General features: G+C 43.2%; 1 protein-coding gene across 1 annotated transcript in view; it reads left to right on the top strand.

Annotated features, from left to right (window-relative positions):
• The window catches only part of arhgef9b (Cdc42 guanine nucleotide exchange factor (GEF) 9b), a 94,607-nt gene that overhangs the window by 51,201 nt on the left and 26,406 nt on the right, over positions 1–17,000 (top strand). Inside the window, 4 exon segments of the mRNA XM_067390944.1 lie at positions 3,287–3,416; positions 3,528–3,659; positions 4,989–5,232; positions 5,529–5,597. Coding sequence (XP_067247045.1) covers positions 3,287–3,416; positions 3,528–3,659; positions 4,989–5,232; positions 5,529–5,597 — 575 coding nt within the window.

Here is a 17,000-nt window from a genome sequence, read left to right as displayed (position 1 = left end):
CCCCATGAGGTTGGGGAGTTCGGTCTGGACTCAATCCGTAGAGGAGTAATTATGCCCGAACAGAAACTGTTCGGACCAATCAAATTTGTCAGGGCGATGATTGACAGATTATCACCAGAAACGTAATCAGCCACATCATCAAAGAGCGCTTGGGTTGAATTAGTTTACAACAATGATAGCTGTTGTTGAAGAACTGAGATGTGTAGATTCCGCCGTCGCGTCCGTTATAGAAGATATCGACAGCGCATTAATTGGCAAGTACTCCGTGTATACTTATTCTTTTTACAACACCGGCAAAGATTGTTTACGCTCATCTTCTACTAGTTCCAGCATGTGTGCAGTTGAGTTCTGTTGACAACTATGCATCGCTCAACATACATCACTTACTCTGTAGCTCTGATTGGTTGTAGGTCTATCCAATTGTGGTCTTTCCTGGATCGGTTGAAATACGCCCCCATAATCAAAGCCCAATGGAGCAGTATCAGACTCATATTCGAACTAGAATTGAGTATGACCACGTCAGGCTAATGCAATACTAATGCAGTACTAGAAATTGCAAAGTTAAAGCATGACCAATGGACAGAAACCCCTTGAAGGACCAGCACCACATCCTCTTGTGCCATTGTTTGAAGAATTTACTTTCCAGAATCTGGCAGTAAGCTTTAGAAGATCATTTTTATTCCATATCTGCAAGACTGACTTTTCAAGATAGGAGATGGACTAAAAATGACCTCCCACACCTTACTGCCAGATTCTCAAAGATAAATTGTTCAAACAGTGGCATGTGGTGCTGGTCCTTCATGACTGGCTGTCAATCTGTCGGTCTATAAATTCTTTTGCAGTTAACGTGTCTTTTCTTCTCCACCTGTTTTTGTTTGACCCTGCTGACCCAATTTGTGTTTTGCTGTCCATTGGTAATGCCTTAACTTTGCAATTTCTATTATTGCACATTAGTATTGGGAGCTTAAAAAGTCCATGAGCCGGAACTCGAACTCGGGTCACCCGAACTGGCCACAAGGCTATTAGCACCAACAATAGGACATAATATTCAACTTGACCGCAATGTTTTATTCTCCATCAATACATTTTGGCGCAAATGAGCCTTTATGTTATGATCCTGATTAATATATATATATATATATAAATCAAAATATTTAGTGCATTTTTGAAGAAAAGGCTCACCACCAAATGCTCTGTTGCTTATTGCCTCAATAGTGTACAGTCTTTGGACGGATTGCTGAGGTGGATTGCCGGCAACAGCTACATTAGGATTGTTTGTGATTTGGTTTTAGTGACTTAGAAATCCTCTTGACTACTCCTAACTTTTCACAGATTTAGGAGCTAGTTTTAGTGATAAAATGCTTTGTGAAATACTCTTAGAGTCCAAAATTTATGACTGACGCACCCATTACTTCTAAAAGTTTCTCCTAATTGTAGCAAATTAGCTCAAAATAAATATGAATAATTAATCATAACTAGTTATAATTAATTATTAATATTTTAATCAGTAAATAAAATTAACTTAATGTAATAAAATTAATATTACAATCAATTAACCTGTTGTTCAATGAACACACAGTGTTAATTGTTTATTAACTAAGAAATGTTCATTTCCAGGTTATGGAAATAACAATCTTATTCTACTAAAAGCCTGTAGTCAGGACCGACATGAATAGGGACTCCAGTACATGAGCGCAAAACACAGACAACCTTACGTGTGACATGAACAAGACTTTATTAACTAGACTAAACACTTAAACTTCTCTAACATTCACACACATACATGCATACAGTTTACCAAGAGAGAGAGAGAAAGCAGAGTACAGGAAGCAAGAAGTTACAGCATTGTTGGACATTCAGCAGATCAACAGCCTTGAGCAAACCATCAGTTTAGTTTTAACAGGCCCTTCTTTAAAAGGGGTAAGGATACTCAATGTATCCAATAATGAGACTAAGTTTGATACTTGCATGTCTCTCCAAGTTGAATTAAAACTGTCCTGATGCAATTTGTGGAGGCTTCTGTTGAATCTTTGCTGATATTGTCTTGACGAAAGAGAACCGGCTGGATTCAGAGGATCTTTGGTGAATGGAAGGTCTAGGCCGAGGCCTGGCACAAGCTTGGGGTTCCTTAGAAGCTTCTAGCTTCTTAAAGCATCATCTTGACGTCAGCATTCATCAGTAAAAGAGAAGAAGAGGAGGAAGAGCAGGAAGAGAGGGGGTTCCTTGTGATTAGTGAATATAAGGGGTGAAGATGTCACACCCTCTTGAGGTGTCTGAGCCAATAAGGAGTTCCCCTTTCAGAGGGAAGTTTTACGAGTCTTTGTTCTGTAGCAAGATATTAGCATAAGACACTGGATTGGATGAATGAGAGAATAACCTTCTAGATTCTTATAATACTAATGTGTCACAGAGTTAGTAACATGTAACATAAATTACCAAATAGGAAATGAAAGTTGGAGTGGGTAGATACCAAGCATGCTGCCAATGTGATCTCAGTTAACTATACATTTGCAACTATGGAACATTAATACCAAAATAGTTCAAAAGAGAGAATTAATACATAGAATAAAGCCTATAAGAGGAAAGTCATGAGATGGGAAACTTGGATACATGTTTATACATTTCCCAAGTGGTGATATAGAGAATACATAGGATTAAGAGAGTTTATTTGTCCTTCTCAGGAAGAATGAGTAACTAGTCTCTCCAGAATTCTTCTGGATCATAAAAGTACCATATAACTGTAACAGGACACCTAGGTTGGCCTGTGTGCTAGCAACATTGGGATGCTGGTTACAGTTTTAGGGGGATGAGTTCAGAGAACTTTGATAGTGAGAGCGAGTTTATGGGTAATTCATTAAATGCAATGAATAGTTGTGTGGCTGATTGGTCCAGACGTTACATAATTCAGCAAGTTAGGAGCTACTTTAAGCCTTAAGATGTTTTGTGAAAATGGCCCCAGATGTAACTCATTCAGTTTAAGTTCTGTCTAATATAATCAATTTATCTTAACTAAGGTTTTGTGAGTAACAAAGGCATAGTACGCAAATAGAATAGAGTCCTATATTTTTACAATTAAAGTAAATTATTGTACATTAAAGTCATTTAGAAAGTGTTAGGACATTTGTTAGGTTTTACAGTGTACAGCAGTGTACTGTTTGTGTGTTATTATTTTATCCAGATTGTGTATGTGTTTAATTGACTCATAACCAAACCATGTTGTATTCGTTATATAGTTATAAATATGTATTCAATATCAATAGTCTGTGGTTCTTTATGCCCCCAACAGTGATTACCGCTATGTGGCAGCAGCACTTGCAGTCATGAGGAACGTCACCCAGCAAATTAATGAGCGCAAAAGAAGACTGGAGAACATTGACAAGATCGCCCAATGGCAAGCCTCAGTGTTGGACTGGGAGGTGTGTTTAGTGGTGTGGAATTCAACTTTAAAATAAAGCTTCTTTAGGGTATCCACTGCCAATCCTAGTTTATCTGCCTTGAATGTTAAGTTTTCTTTTGTTTTTCCTTAGGGTGATGACATTCTGGACAGAAGTTCAGAGCTGATCTACACGGGTGAGATGTCATGGATCTATCAGCCTTATGGAAGGAGTCAGCAGCGAGTCTTCTTCCTTTTTGATCATCAGCTAGTCTTGTGCAAAAAGGTACATGGGATTTACAAAGGGTTTAACAATGTGAGAAATAAATAAATGTGTAAAGACTGATTAAAAAAAATGCTCATAGACAAAATTAAATTTAATTTATTTCTTAATTTATATTGCCAGATTTGAATCTCAAAATCTGATTATAAATTAGAACTGCATCCAAAATTCGCATACCGTGGCCATAATGAATTGCATGATCACGAGGAATAGAACAAAACAATCTTTTAATAATAATAAATCCATTACGGAAAACATGGGAGTCAAAATAGCACAATCACACTAAACATTGATGACACAGAAAAATGAACTGACGAAACTAAGGGCTTAAATACACAGAGAGTAATGAGGTAACTAAATGAACAACAGCTGAACATAATTAGTAACTAAGGGAACAAACTAGCACACACTAGAAAACTAGTGCTGTGTTCAAAATCGTCCCTTATACCCTCATTCACTATTCCCCACATTACCCCACTAATATAGTCCACCTGAAGGAGTGAATGAAAAGTGAGTGAATTCGGACACAGAGTGCACCAGAAGGGCTTTTACATGCTTGCTGTTTAATAATCATTTGCAAACTGGCAGCTCCAGTAGTAAGTAACGCATTTCAAAAGGAACTGAAACTCAGCGAATACTTGCCGCACAGACATGAGAGATATGTCTTTAGAAAGCTTGAAGTGTTTAATTTTAAATGAAGTCATATCGAAAACAAATAATCTCTGTTTATATAACCAAGGAGAGGTATAGTTTCTCACCCTCTGCTCATTATCTTTACTGTGTGAATAAAAATAAACTAAAACAGAGCATAAATTAGAAATGCATCCAACATCTAAAGTTTTTCAGAGCTGTAATTTTGTATACATGATTTATCCTCATTGAAATAACTATGAAATAACACAAAGTAGCAGTTGCAGATCTTTTACAAGTGAATTAATTTGGACATAATTAGAGATGCCAACTCTCAAGCATTTGAGACACACTTTACATGATCTGTATCACGCTTTAATGTCACCATGTTAAATATGCCAAATAATAAGATACATATGTTACAACAAATCTGCTCATTGCATCTTTTCCATTGTTTTTTGCTGTAAGACATAATTTATGACAATCAATAGTCTTTGTTTTGCCCATATTTATGCTTTCCAACATGCTTTCCATCAATGTAAATGCATGTCATGATGCTCAGGCACTACTGTAGATGTAAATCATATATCCTTTATTTATTCCATTTAAACATAGTCTTGTTGCAAAGATGGATTCTGTGTGGGTTTGATTCTGTTGTGGTCATTGAAAGCCACCTTCAGTGAGCACTGCATCTCTTCTCAGGACCTGATACGACGGGACATACTTTACTACAAAGGACGTATTGACATGGATAGATATACAGTGAGAGATGCTATTGATGGACGGGACGATGACTTTAACGTCAGTGTGAAAAATGCTTTCAAGCTGCACAACAGAGACAGCGAAGAGATTCACATCTTTCTGGCCAAGAAACCAGAAGAGAAGATTCGCTGGCTAAGGGCTTTCCATGAGGAGCGCAAGATGGTCCAAGAGGATGAAAAAATTGGTAAATTGGCATAAATTCTCATGTATTTTACATTTACATTTAGTCATTTAGCAGATGCTTTTCTCCAAAGCGACTTACAAATGAGAATAATAGAAGCAATCAAATCAACGAGAGTACAACAGTATGTAAGTGCCGTGTCAAGTCACAGTTTCATCAGTAAAGTGCTCGTATTTATTTTATGCATCACTGCTGCTTCAAAAGGATTTCCATATGTTATTAATGGCACAAAAATACACTTGCTTTTCCTGTGATCCTCACTCATATCTTCTGCTGCTGTTCTTGTTGGTTTTGTTTAGGTTTTGAAATTTCTGAATATCAGAAACGACAAGCTGCCATGACAGTGCGTAAAGTGACCAAACAGAAAGGTGAGACAACCAAGCGATACCAGGTGAATTCAACATTTTTCTATTTTTAACACCTGTCTTATCATTGTTGCTTTACTCTAGTAAGCTAGTGTAGACAAGAATACACATAATTTTTTTCTTCTTTTTCTCTTGGCACTCATTGTCAGCATTTGGACAGTATCTAAGAAAAGTAGTGACGCAACTATCAGAGCTACAGCATTCCATATTGTCACAGTAGCTCTACTCAGCACTTTCAGTAATAGTAATGAGTCTTTTTTTCTAAAATACATAGCGCATTCAAGTTGCATTGTTTGTGTACAAGGCTTACTAAGGCTGAACTAAGGTTATGATCAAATGCACTCTCAGTGAATGTATTATCACTCATATGTAGCCCTGCAAGTCCAATTAATTTTACAAAATTTGGATGGGCCATGCCATTGAAAAGATTCAAGAAAAAAAAAATGTTTAGTTATTTTTGGGCTTTTTTGCTCTTACTAGATAGGACAGAATTGAAGAATCAAGAAGCAATGGAAGAGGAGAGAGAGAAACAGGACTGGGAAAGGATCTTGAGTTGGGACTCAAACTAACAGAAAACTAACATAGAATGCTGAGCAGTAAAAGAATGAGAAATGTTCAGTTTCACAATCTATAGCTTTGTTTATTTACCATTAGGCACTGGACGGACCAATTATTATTAACCCTTAACTAATCTACTCCCATTGCATCAAACCAGTGTTAAGGCTACATAAGTTGGTAAGGGCCAGGGTGGCACTGGCCCACTCAAATTGATGGCTGGTCCACCCAGTCAAATGAGACACAAAATTATTTTTTGTGGAAAAGATGAAAAATTCTGCATGCATGACAATAATAGCTCAAATACATGAACTTAGATCCTGGTGGATGAGTGCTGATCTTATAGTTGCATGCTTCTATTCTTCAATCCAAGCACAATTCTGCTGTAATACAGTCTCCAATTGGTCTTTACTCATCGTCCCTACCCTCTGTACCCACCAACCACCTGAGATCCAATTTCTATTGGTTGAACTTCCCAATGTTTTCAAATGACTTTGGAAAGCATTGCATCATCATTATCGCAATGCAATCTGATCCCAGATATCCTTTAGCTTAAGCAAAGCAGTATGTAATGCCACTCTATGAGGATTATCTCAAGACATACGTGTCATGTTATGTTGTGTTTGGATTTGAATTGAAAACATCTGGGGCCTATACCATGAATCCGGTTTAGGTCACTAGCCAGGTATGTTTCAGATTAGTTAGTGCCAACCCTGGGTTTTAGGTTTTGTGAAAGTTTTAGCTGTGTTCATTGCCATAGTAACTTTGCTCCACAGCTAACCTGCTCTGGTGCAGGTTATGCTCTGGGTAAGAGATCTCAAACTGAAACTGGATCTGCTTTTGTCAAAGACTAAATCTGGATCAGATTCAGAACAATGATCAAAACATAGATGGAGTAGATTGAGTCCATCAACACCCCCAAAGCTTGCACAGTCCTATCATCTTGGGTCGACATTTACATTAGGCAGTTTTGATTTATATGCTGTTTAATGTTGATAATTGAATTATTTTATCTGCTTACATATGCTATCACTTGTTTCTGCATCTTCTTCACCTGTGTTTTGATCAGGAATTAGTACAAAAAATGCGTAATAGTGTCCCCTACCCAACAGTGGAAACATGGAAAGCCTTAAATTTTCGTCTTTGGCATGAAGCGTTTACTCATAAAAGATGAGATAACTCATCAATAGCGGAGGAAGAGTTAAATGTCACTACATAGTAAAAGATTTTTAAAGACAAAATCGTCTGGCTTTTAGCAATGATTATTTATTTTAATTATTTTATATGATTTTTTTATTATTATATAATTATTATACCCTTAATACATTACATTCTAGCGATTTTAATTTAACAGTTAATATTAAGCATTTAGTTCAAATGAACATAAATATATACAGATAACATGTAATATAAATAAGGTTAAGAATTAATAGTTAAAGGGATAGTTCACCCAAAAATTTTGTCATCACTTACTCACCCTCAAGTTAAGTCAATGGCTATGGTTAACTGTCTGGTTACCAGCATTCTTCAAAATATCTTCTTTTGTGTTCACCAGAAGAAAGAAACTCATACAGGTCTGGAACAACTTGATGGTGAATAAGTAATTTTCAGTTCCCATTCAGTCGGTCACGTTCGACGTACGTCGGACAGACCGACGAATAGGAATCTCGCTAGAGAGGCCAATCTACTTCGAGTGTAACTAAAACGAGCCAATGCACATTGGCATGCAATCATATGCATCTGCTGCTCGCCTCGCAGCGCGGGTATATAATGAGCAGCAGGTGCGTTGCATCTTCAGCTTTTCGCTTCGGAGCCGAACGGTGTTTGTTCCTGTTCTCTGCAAGCGAGTGTCTGCTAGAAGACGAGTCAAGCTTTTTGGTTGAACTTCTCTTTTTTTCCGAGTGCGGGCGAACAGCACAGCAGCGGGGTCGAAGTCCTCTCTTTTTCTGTTTTTGTTTCGTTTGCCGTTTTTGAGCAAATAGCTGTTTGACAGCGTCAGAAGGCTGTTCTCACGGCCGGTACGGTGCGCTTTTGAGCGCTGAAAAGCCGTTTTTACGGCTGGTAAGAGTGAGCGCCTTCAAAGAGAGAGAGAGCACACAACAGGCTGCACACAATCCCTGTCTGTGTTGCGGTGGCCGTTCCCCTGCGTGCTTCAGCACTTCTAAAAGAGTAAAGCTTACACAAGTAGATTCGCGTCTTTTTAAAGACGACATCCTACTTGTGTTTCTGGATGCGGTCGTTCCTGTCCTCACTGACGGCCACGATCACCGTTTCACATGTCTGGGCGCGTGCTGAAATGATGTTCGTGGGTGTTCATGTTTTCATATGAGAACATGATCACGTCGACATGCCGGTCGTGACTCTTCTTTCTCCGGGAAGCTTGAGTCCCCTCTGTTGTTGGCCAGCTGCCGCTTGTGTGTAAAAGCACAGCCGCCGGTCTGCCCGACACTCTGGGAGGCCGTGGAGATCAACGAGAGCAAACCTCTCGCTCCTCTGCGTGTCGTGTGCCGTCGAGCTGCCAGGCTGCAGCGCGGGTTGTCACGGCAACCCAGCGCTCGCTCGGCGCTCTAGATGCGCGGTTCCTTTGCGTAATCTCCATTGTAGCGCCCTCTCTGGTGCACCAGAAGAGGTCTACTTTGCTGATATGGCTTGGGTGACATGAGGTTGAGGGGTTCCTTCGGGGAACCAACCCCCTAAGGCCCCTCCCTCTCTAGCGCATTGCAAGCTGTGCAGTTTCTGGATTGAATTGCTGGTCCTTTTCATAGGGGAACCTAGCATTTCATTCAGAGCTCCAGCTGAGGGACAGACGTCGATTGCAGCATCGGAGAGAGTGCTGTTATGCTCTGGAAATGAGGGTGACGCTGCCCACTGTAATGGTGTGTGCTTATGCTGACTCAGATTCGGAGTTAACAGCCATGCTTTCCTGGGTCTTCCAGATGTGCATGGAAAACTTGGCAGTATGGGGGTATATTGGTGCCATAAATATGGAATGCCAAAGGTGCCAGAATCTGCATAAGTTTTTCCTCTCTCACTACCCTCTTGGATGGGGTAGCTGTACACAGACCACACCCACCCTGCATGTGAGGCCGAGGCACTCTTTTTGCATGAGGGTAGTTCTGTGCTGGGGTTGAGCTGCGCTTGTTGACTAACCGTGATCAAAGTCACAGCGCAGGCCCTCAGCCAGACGATGTCCACCTCAGTGGTCCAGAAGTGCCCCCTGGCTTACCTTTGTGAGGTGTGAGAGGTTGTCAAGCTAAATGCTTTCTCAATGCTCTCATTTTACGAGGTGGCCTTTTCGGTGACACTGTCGAGGACTGAACCCAGCGGTTCTCCTCAGTTAGTAGCGGATCAGGGAGCTTCCCATGACAAACCATTGAGTTCCTCTTGGGCCGCCCCTCAGTCTGCTCGTCGCCAAGGGTGTCGTCCCCTGCAAGAAACTCCGGCCCAGCAGGCTCTGCTGTATCCATTGCGGGGAGATGACGCCTCCCGTCTCTGCAGCTGTTTAACTGGTTGGTGAGAATCACCCCTGAGACGGGCGACCCAGAGATGGGTGGGGCTGCTCTTCCACCCCTGGAGGAGGGCCAGGTGGTAAATCCTTTTATTGGGTTTGTTTCTGTTCCGCCACTGACCCAAGAGGCAGCGGTACCCAAATTTAAAAGAGCAGTTCCTCCATTTCCAGGTCTGAAGAGGGTTTGGAGAGCAATGGGAGGAGAAAAACCTCACCACTCTCATCCCCCTCTTCTGTCGCCAGCGGACAGTAGCGAGCAGCGGGCAGCCAAAGCCTCGACTGCTCCCTCTGTCCATCCGTGGAGCCAGGTAAGTGTTGCCTAGCACACTGTGATGCCGCTTCGGGCCGCCTCACAAAGAGAGCCCCCTGAGCCGCGACCCTGTGTTCCACCTCGCTGCCCTGCTGCGGGTACACCGGTGGTCCCTTTGGCCCTGCTTGTACGGTCTCTGCGAGCCGGGTTAGCGCTCCCCAGTCCGTCTCGCTGGCTCCTTGGGACCATCAGGGTCGGCTTTGCGATTCAGTTTGCCCGGCTTCCCCCCCAAGTTCAGGGACATCCTCTTCACTACAGTGAAAGATGCCGATGCCCCTGTCCTGCGTGCGGAGATCGCAGTCCTACTGGCGAAGGACGCGATAGAGCCGGTCCCTCCAGCCGATTTAAGGTCGGGGTTCTACAGCCCCTACTTCATTGTACCCAAGAAAAGCGGCGGGTTACGACCGATCTTGGACCTGCGAGTTTTGAATCGGAGCCTCCACAAGCTACCATTGAAAATGCTCACGCAGAAACGCATTTTCGAGTGCATCCGTCCCCGAGATTGGTTTGCAGCGATTGACCTGAAGGACGCGTACTTCCATGTTTCAATTCTTCCGCGACACAGGCCATTCCTGAGATTCGCGTTCGAAGGTCGAGCTTATCAGTACAGAGTCCTACCCTTCGGGCTGGCCCTGTCTCCCCGCGTCTTCACGAAAGTCGTGGAGGGAGCCCTTGTTCCCATGAGAGAACAGGGTGTTCGCATTCTCAACTATCTAGACGACTGGCTCATCCTAGCACAGTCTCGGGATCAGTTGTGCGAACACAGGGATTTGGTGCTCAGTCACCTCAGCCAGTTGGGGCTTCGGGTCAACTGGGAAAAGTGCAAACTCGCCCCAGTGCAGAGGATCTCTTTTCTCGGTATGGAGTTGGATTCGGTCGAACAGATAGCACGCCTCACAGAGGAACGTGCTCGGTCGGTGTTGAACTGCCTGAATACGTTCAATGGCAGGACAGCGGTCCCACTGAAGTTCTTTCAGAGGCTCCTGGGGCATATGGCGGCTGTAACACCACTCGGTCTGCTTCATATGAGACCGCTTCAGCACTGGCTTCACGGCCGAGTCCCGAGATGGGCGTGGCAGCGCGGCACGTTCCGGGTGCCAATCACTCAGGAGTGCCGCCGAACCTTCAGTCCGTGGTCGGACCCTTTGTTTCTTCGGGCAGGAGTGCCCCTAGAACAAGTGTCCCGGCATGCTGTGGTTTTCACAGATGCTTCTGCCACCGGCTGGGGTGCCACGTACAACGGGCATGCAGTCTCAGGGGTTTGGACGGGACCCCATCTGCATTGGCACATCAATTGCCTCGAGTTGCTGGCAGTACGCCTTGCTCTGAGCCGCCTCAAAGGCCTGCTTCAGGGCAAGCATGTACTGGTCCGTACGGACAACACTGCGACCGTTGCGTACATCAACCGTTAAGGTGGTCTACGCTCCCGTCGCATGTCGCAACTCGCCCGCCATCTCCTCCTGTGGAGTCGGAAGCATCTGAGGTCGCTTCGCGCCATTCATGTCCCCGGTGTGCTCAACCGTGTGGCTGACGAGCTATCACGAGCTGCGCTGCCAAGAGAGTGGCGACTCCACCCCCAGGTGGTTCAGCTGATCTGGAGAGAGTTCGGAGAGGCTCAGGTAGACCTGTTTGCCTCACCAGAAACCTCTCACTGGCAGCTGTTTTACTCTCTGACCGAGGGGACGCTCGGGACAGATGCACTGGCTCACAGCTGGCCCCGGGGCCTGCGCAAATATGCGTTTCCCCCAGTGAGCCTACTTGCACAGACCCTGTGCAAAGTCAGGGAGGACGAGGAGCAGGTCTTGTTAGTTGCGCCTTACTGGCCCAACCGGACCTGGTTCCCAGAACTCTCACTCCTCGCGACAGCCCCTCCCTGGCCCATCCCTCTGAGGAAGGACCTCCTCTCTCAGAGACGGGGCACTCTTTGGCACCCGCGTCCAGACCTCTGGAAACTCCATGTCTGGTCCCTGGACGGGACGCGGAGGTTCTAGGTGACTTACCCCCTGAGGTACTTAACACCATCACTTCGGCACGTGCACTGTCTACGAGACGTGCTTACGCCTTGAAGTGGAACCTGTTCGTCGAGTGGTGTTCTTCTCGCCGAGAAGACCCCCGAAGATGCTCGATCGGAGTCGTGCTTTCCTTCTTGCAGCAAGGGTTGGAGCGTAGGCTGTCCCCCTCCACCCTCAAAGTCCATACTGCTGCCATATCCGCTTACCACGACCACATAGATGGCAAATCTGTTGGTCAGCACGACCTGGTCATCAGGTTCCTTAGGGGGGCGAGACGGTTAAATCCTCCTCGTCCCCCCTCCATACCCTCTTGGGACCTTACTCTGGTGCTCAGAGCACTCCAGATTGCTCCCTTTGAGCCTTTGCTGTCAGCAGACTTAAAGATTCTGTCTATGAAGACTTTGCTGCTGGTGGCATTGGCCTCCATCAAGAGGGTAGGGGACCTGCAGTCATTTTCGGTCGACGAATCGTGCCTAGAGTTCAGGCCGGGTGACAGCCACGTGGTACTGAGACCCCGGCCTGGCTATGTGCCCAAGGTTCTTACCACTCCCTTCAGGGACCAGGTAGTGAGCCTGCAAGCGCTGCCCTCGGAGGAGGCAGACCCAGCCCTGGCTTTGCTCTGTCCAGTTCGCGCCTTGCGACTGTACATAGACAGAACTCGAAGCTTCAGGACCTCAGACCAGCTCTTTGTCTGTTACGGAGGCCAGCAGAATGGAAAGGCTGTCTCCAAGCAGAGGATGGCCCACTGGATAGTGGATGCCATCGCCCTGGCTTACCAAGCTCAGGGCATGCCCTGCCCGCTCAGGTTGCATGCTCACTCCATGAGAGGTGTGGCATCCTCCTGGGCGCTGGCTCGTGGCGCCTCGCTAACAGACATTTGTAGAGCTGCGGGCTGGGCGACACCTAACACGTTCGTTAGATAATATAGCCTTCGTGTCGAGCCGGTCTCCTCCCGTGTTCTCGCCTCAGGTCAGAGGCACGGAGAGGCCCCGGCTTAGTGTCGGCTTGCTGCGCTACATGCGCGTTCTATTCTCCAGAGAGTCCCTATGGGCAGACCCTGTTGAGTCCTCCGGTTACCCTTCGGCAGCCGACGTGGCGGAGCGTCTGGCGCCAGGCCTATACTCCGCTGTATCCTTGAGAACCGGATTTAGGCTGGGTTCCATATGTGTGACCCTACGGGGATCCCATATGGCTTTTTCCACGGCTGCTCCTAAACGAAGCCCGTGTCTTTCCCTCTGGGAGAACCCATCTCTCACCGAGTGGAGTCACCCCAGTTCTTCCATATGTTGTACAACCTACAAGGTAAGTCCATATGTACTTATCCATATAACTCCTTCAGGGAAGGATATGGCTTCCGCAGCGTTCCTTATCGCATGTAAGGCTACGCTTTCCCAGCGTTATCCAATTGTCGAATTTTGGGAACAACAGTGATCGACCCTCTCTGTGTGAGCCTGGTCCCACCGTCCTTAGGCAAGGGGGTTCAGGTGGCTCACGACAGAGCGCTGGAAGAGGGCAGCTCCTGTGGCACTTTGGTAGGGATTCCTATTCGTCGGTCTGTCCGACGTACGTCGAACGTGACCGACTGAATGGGAACGTCTCGGTTACATAGGTAACCCTCGTTCCCTGAAGGAGGGAACGGAGACGTACGTCCCGTCGCCACAGGCATTGTCCTGCTGATGCTGCCGCCAGCTGGGTTCGGCTCCTCAGCGAAAACCTGAAGATGCAACGCACCTGCTGCTCATTATATACCCGCGCTGCGAGGCGAGCAGCTGATGCATATGATTGCATGCCAATGTTTATTGGCTCGTTTTAGTTACACTCGAAGTAGATTGGCCTCTCTAGCGAGATTCCTATTCGTCGGTCTGTCCGACGTACGTCTCCGTTCCCTCCTTCAGGGAACGAGGGTTACCTATGTAACCGAGACGTTTTTGGGTGAACTATCCCTTTAAAAATGACTGCATGTGAGCTTACTTCACAACTTCAAAACTTTCACTTGCACTGATATAGCAAGATATTTTCTTCTTGCTATGTAACTGCATTTATCTTTGGCAGAAGAGTGAACTGAATCGCGCTGACTCTCTCCTTTGAAGTTTCTCTATTTTTGACCTTTTTCTCTTTCAGCCAAAAAATTGATAATGCCATTTTTAGCTGTCAAGATATCTTCCCTATTTTTATCTCATGTATTGTAAGATGATGTATTTTAGTTTGAGAGTAGGCACTGAGGTCCACCCTATTTCACCCAGTTCTACACACCTAAAAAATTCTGGCCTCACCACTGCATTAAAGGTTTCTGTGTTAAATGTTCGCATACATGTGAGCACATGAGTGCAATTGGAGTTTTGTTAAGCACTCTATGCACTCTCTTTTGTTCTGTACTCATGTAAATGCCCTCATCATAACCAGCAAAGTGCTGACACAATGTAAATAACATTTATTGAGCAATGTAGATCGTATTGATTATAACAGAGCTTTGGTGAGAGAGCAGAACTCATTCACTGATAAACTTTGCTGAACTGAATTGATTGACAGCTTTGGCAAAAGTAAAGGGCACAATCTGTCTTAATCACAATTTAATTTAATCACAACAATCGGATATTTCTTGTTCTTTAATGGCTCAGTTCAATTTAATCACAATTCAAATACCAGTTGTTTTTCATACAACAAAAATGAACAAATTTATTTTATAATACTGTCCAAATAACTCATATATGTCCAAATATAAAGGAAATTTGATTCCACCTCTCATAACCACTTTAACTACTGCTGTTCATCATGTATCATTCAATTGTATAGATTAGGGTTATATATTTAAAAAGATGTTACTTCATAACTTGTCTGCTAGCTATAGTTTCAACAGAGAACAAGTAGCATCTTTACTATTTAGGAATCTCCTTCAAGGGGACATGAAGGAGAAATCACAGAATAGTTCTGACATAAAATTAAACATTATAGCATTTATAGCAATAATTAGAATAAAGAATAGTTATTCATTTTTATTCTAACAAATTTCTCACCATTTAACTGATAATTAAGGTGTTGTTTGCCAGATGTCCAAATATATATGTTCAAGCAACAATGAAAAGATAAAAAATTGGATTCATATTGATTTATAATTTATGTTCTGTAAAAATATGTAAACAATGTTTTATATATGTAAACATATTTATATTCAAATGATTGCAGTATTTTATAGGGGCCAAGCACTGAAGGTGTATAGGCACCTACTATATAGTATTGTTTTTTTTGTTTTTTTTCTTCTTCTTCTTCTTCTTCTTCTTCTTCTTCTTCTTCTTCTTCTTCTTCTTCTTCTTCTTCTTCTTCTTCTCAGGTAGTGGAAGCCTATAGCAGTCAATTGAACCATGGGGTTCTTATAATAACTGTAATGAAAGTAGTGAAATCTGGCACATTTATTATTATTTATAATTATTGGCGGTCTTAAAGGTCCCTAGACTAAGTTTAAGGTTTGTCACTTAAACTCTATTACACCAACAGCTCAAAATGGGACAGTTATTTTGCTTATAACTTTTGACACTTGTGGTCTAGAACCATAATGTGATTTTTGCTAATAACAAGTCATAAGTGTACCATGGTTATGCTATTTAAATGTTTTTTTTTTTTTTTTTTTTTACCCCCTCCAAGTGTGTTCATTTTTAGACCATGCTGATGGACTTTTGTTAAAAGCTTTTCCTAAGCCAAACCATTCTCACATATGCACATATGCATATCTTTAAGGAAGTCAATCATCATTCTACACTCACTCTGCCTGTGGCACTGAAAAAGTCCCTTCCAGCAGATATTCAAATCTTGAACAAAGGCTATCTAAATTGTGAGAGCAGATTCATTTTTAGTTGAAACAAAACAACTTATTGGACTTAGTGAATCTTTAAACCTTTCTTACTTTTTATATGTGTTATTCCTGTTCACATATTTTTGCCCTGGTGTATTTATCTGTTTCAGTCATGTCACTTTTTCCACTAATCTGCCATATTTATGAACATAAGTGAGGCAAAGTAATGGCAGTCAATACAAAAACAGATGAACAGAGATACCCTTTGATCATTTTGATCCATACCCAGAACAAATTTTTATAAATCTTGATCATGATCCAGTGAATCTACCTATTGTTTGTAATCAAAGCATTCTTTGAACATATACATTGGTTGGATCAAATGTACAGAGACTGAGGACACAGTCAATCAAAATGCAGATTACCACCACATGTAAAATCTTGAATAATTATTTATCATAGAAAGATGTATGATTCCACATTTATTATTTGACCATTGATACAGTGAAATGTTCCAGTGACAGTAATGCTTGAAGCGATCTGGTATGCACTTCTGCCTTATGCTGTTCACAGAATGATTATTATGTTCCAGCAGCTCTCATAAACTGCCAGTACTCTCTTCTTGAGAGAGATCCACACTGAACCTACAGATCTCACAGACTGGATCATGCTGGATCATGTTCTCCCCAAATTTTTGATAGTTTTAAGTGATGTGCACCTGTCAATAACAAAGCTGAGATTAGACTAATGTTGCGTTCCAGGCGACTCATGACCCATGTTTTTCCAACCTTCTACCCGTGAAAGTGCACTGGAATGGCAGTCAAACCCATGACTTCCCACCCGTGAACTCGTACTAGATCGATGTACTCCCAGTTCCGCGCTCTGACGTCACATAGCCCGCGAAACAATGGCAGCCCCTACGGATGCGATGTTTATGCAAGTGGTACACGGTGAGAAATAGACTTTAGGACAATATAACGTTGCAATCCAATTAATAATAATATAATAATGATAAATAATATCATTTCTAACAAATATCAAATAATAACATTTCCAAATATACCAATAATGTAAAATAAAAGGTATAACTGTCAGGTTGGGTGGGTGGTGGTGAAAGGAGCGAGGACTCAATATGCAGGGAAGAGGGCTTTTATTAATAATAAAATGAAACAAAACAACAAAAACTACCCCGAGGGGAAAACAGACTAGACAAAAAACTTGGACTTGGACTTGA

This window comes from Chanodichthys erythropterus, chromosome 1 (assembly GCF_024489055.1).
Source record: "Chanodichthys erythropterus isolate Z2021 chromosome 1, ASM2448905v1, whole genome shotgun sequence".
NCBI classification, from domain to species: domain Eukaryota; kingdom Metazoa; phylum Chordata; class Actinopteri; order Cypriniformes; family Xenocyprididae; genus Chanodichthys; species Chanodichthys erythropterus.
Note: the sequence above shows the minus strand (reverse complement) of the source record. Positions and strands in the feature narration are given on the sequence as shown.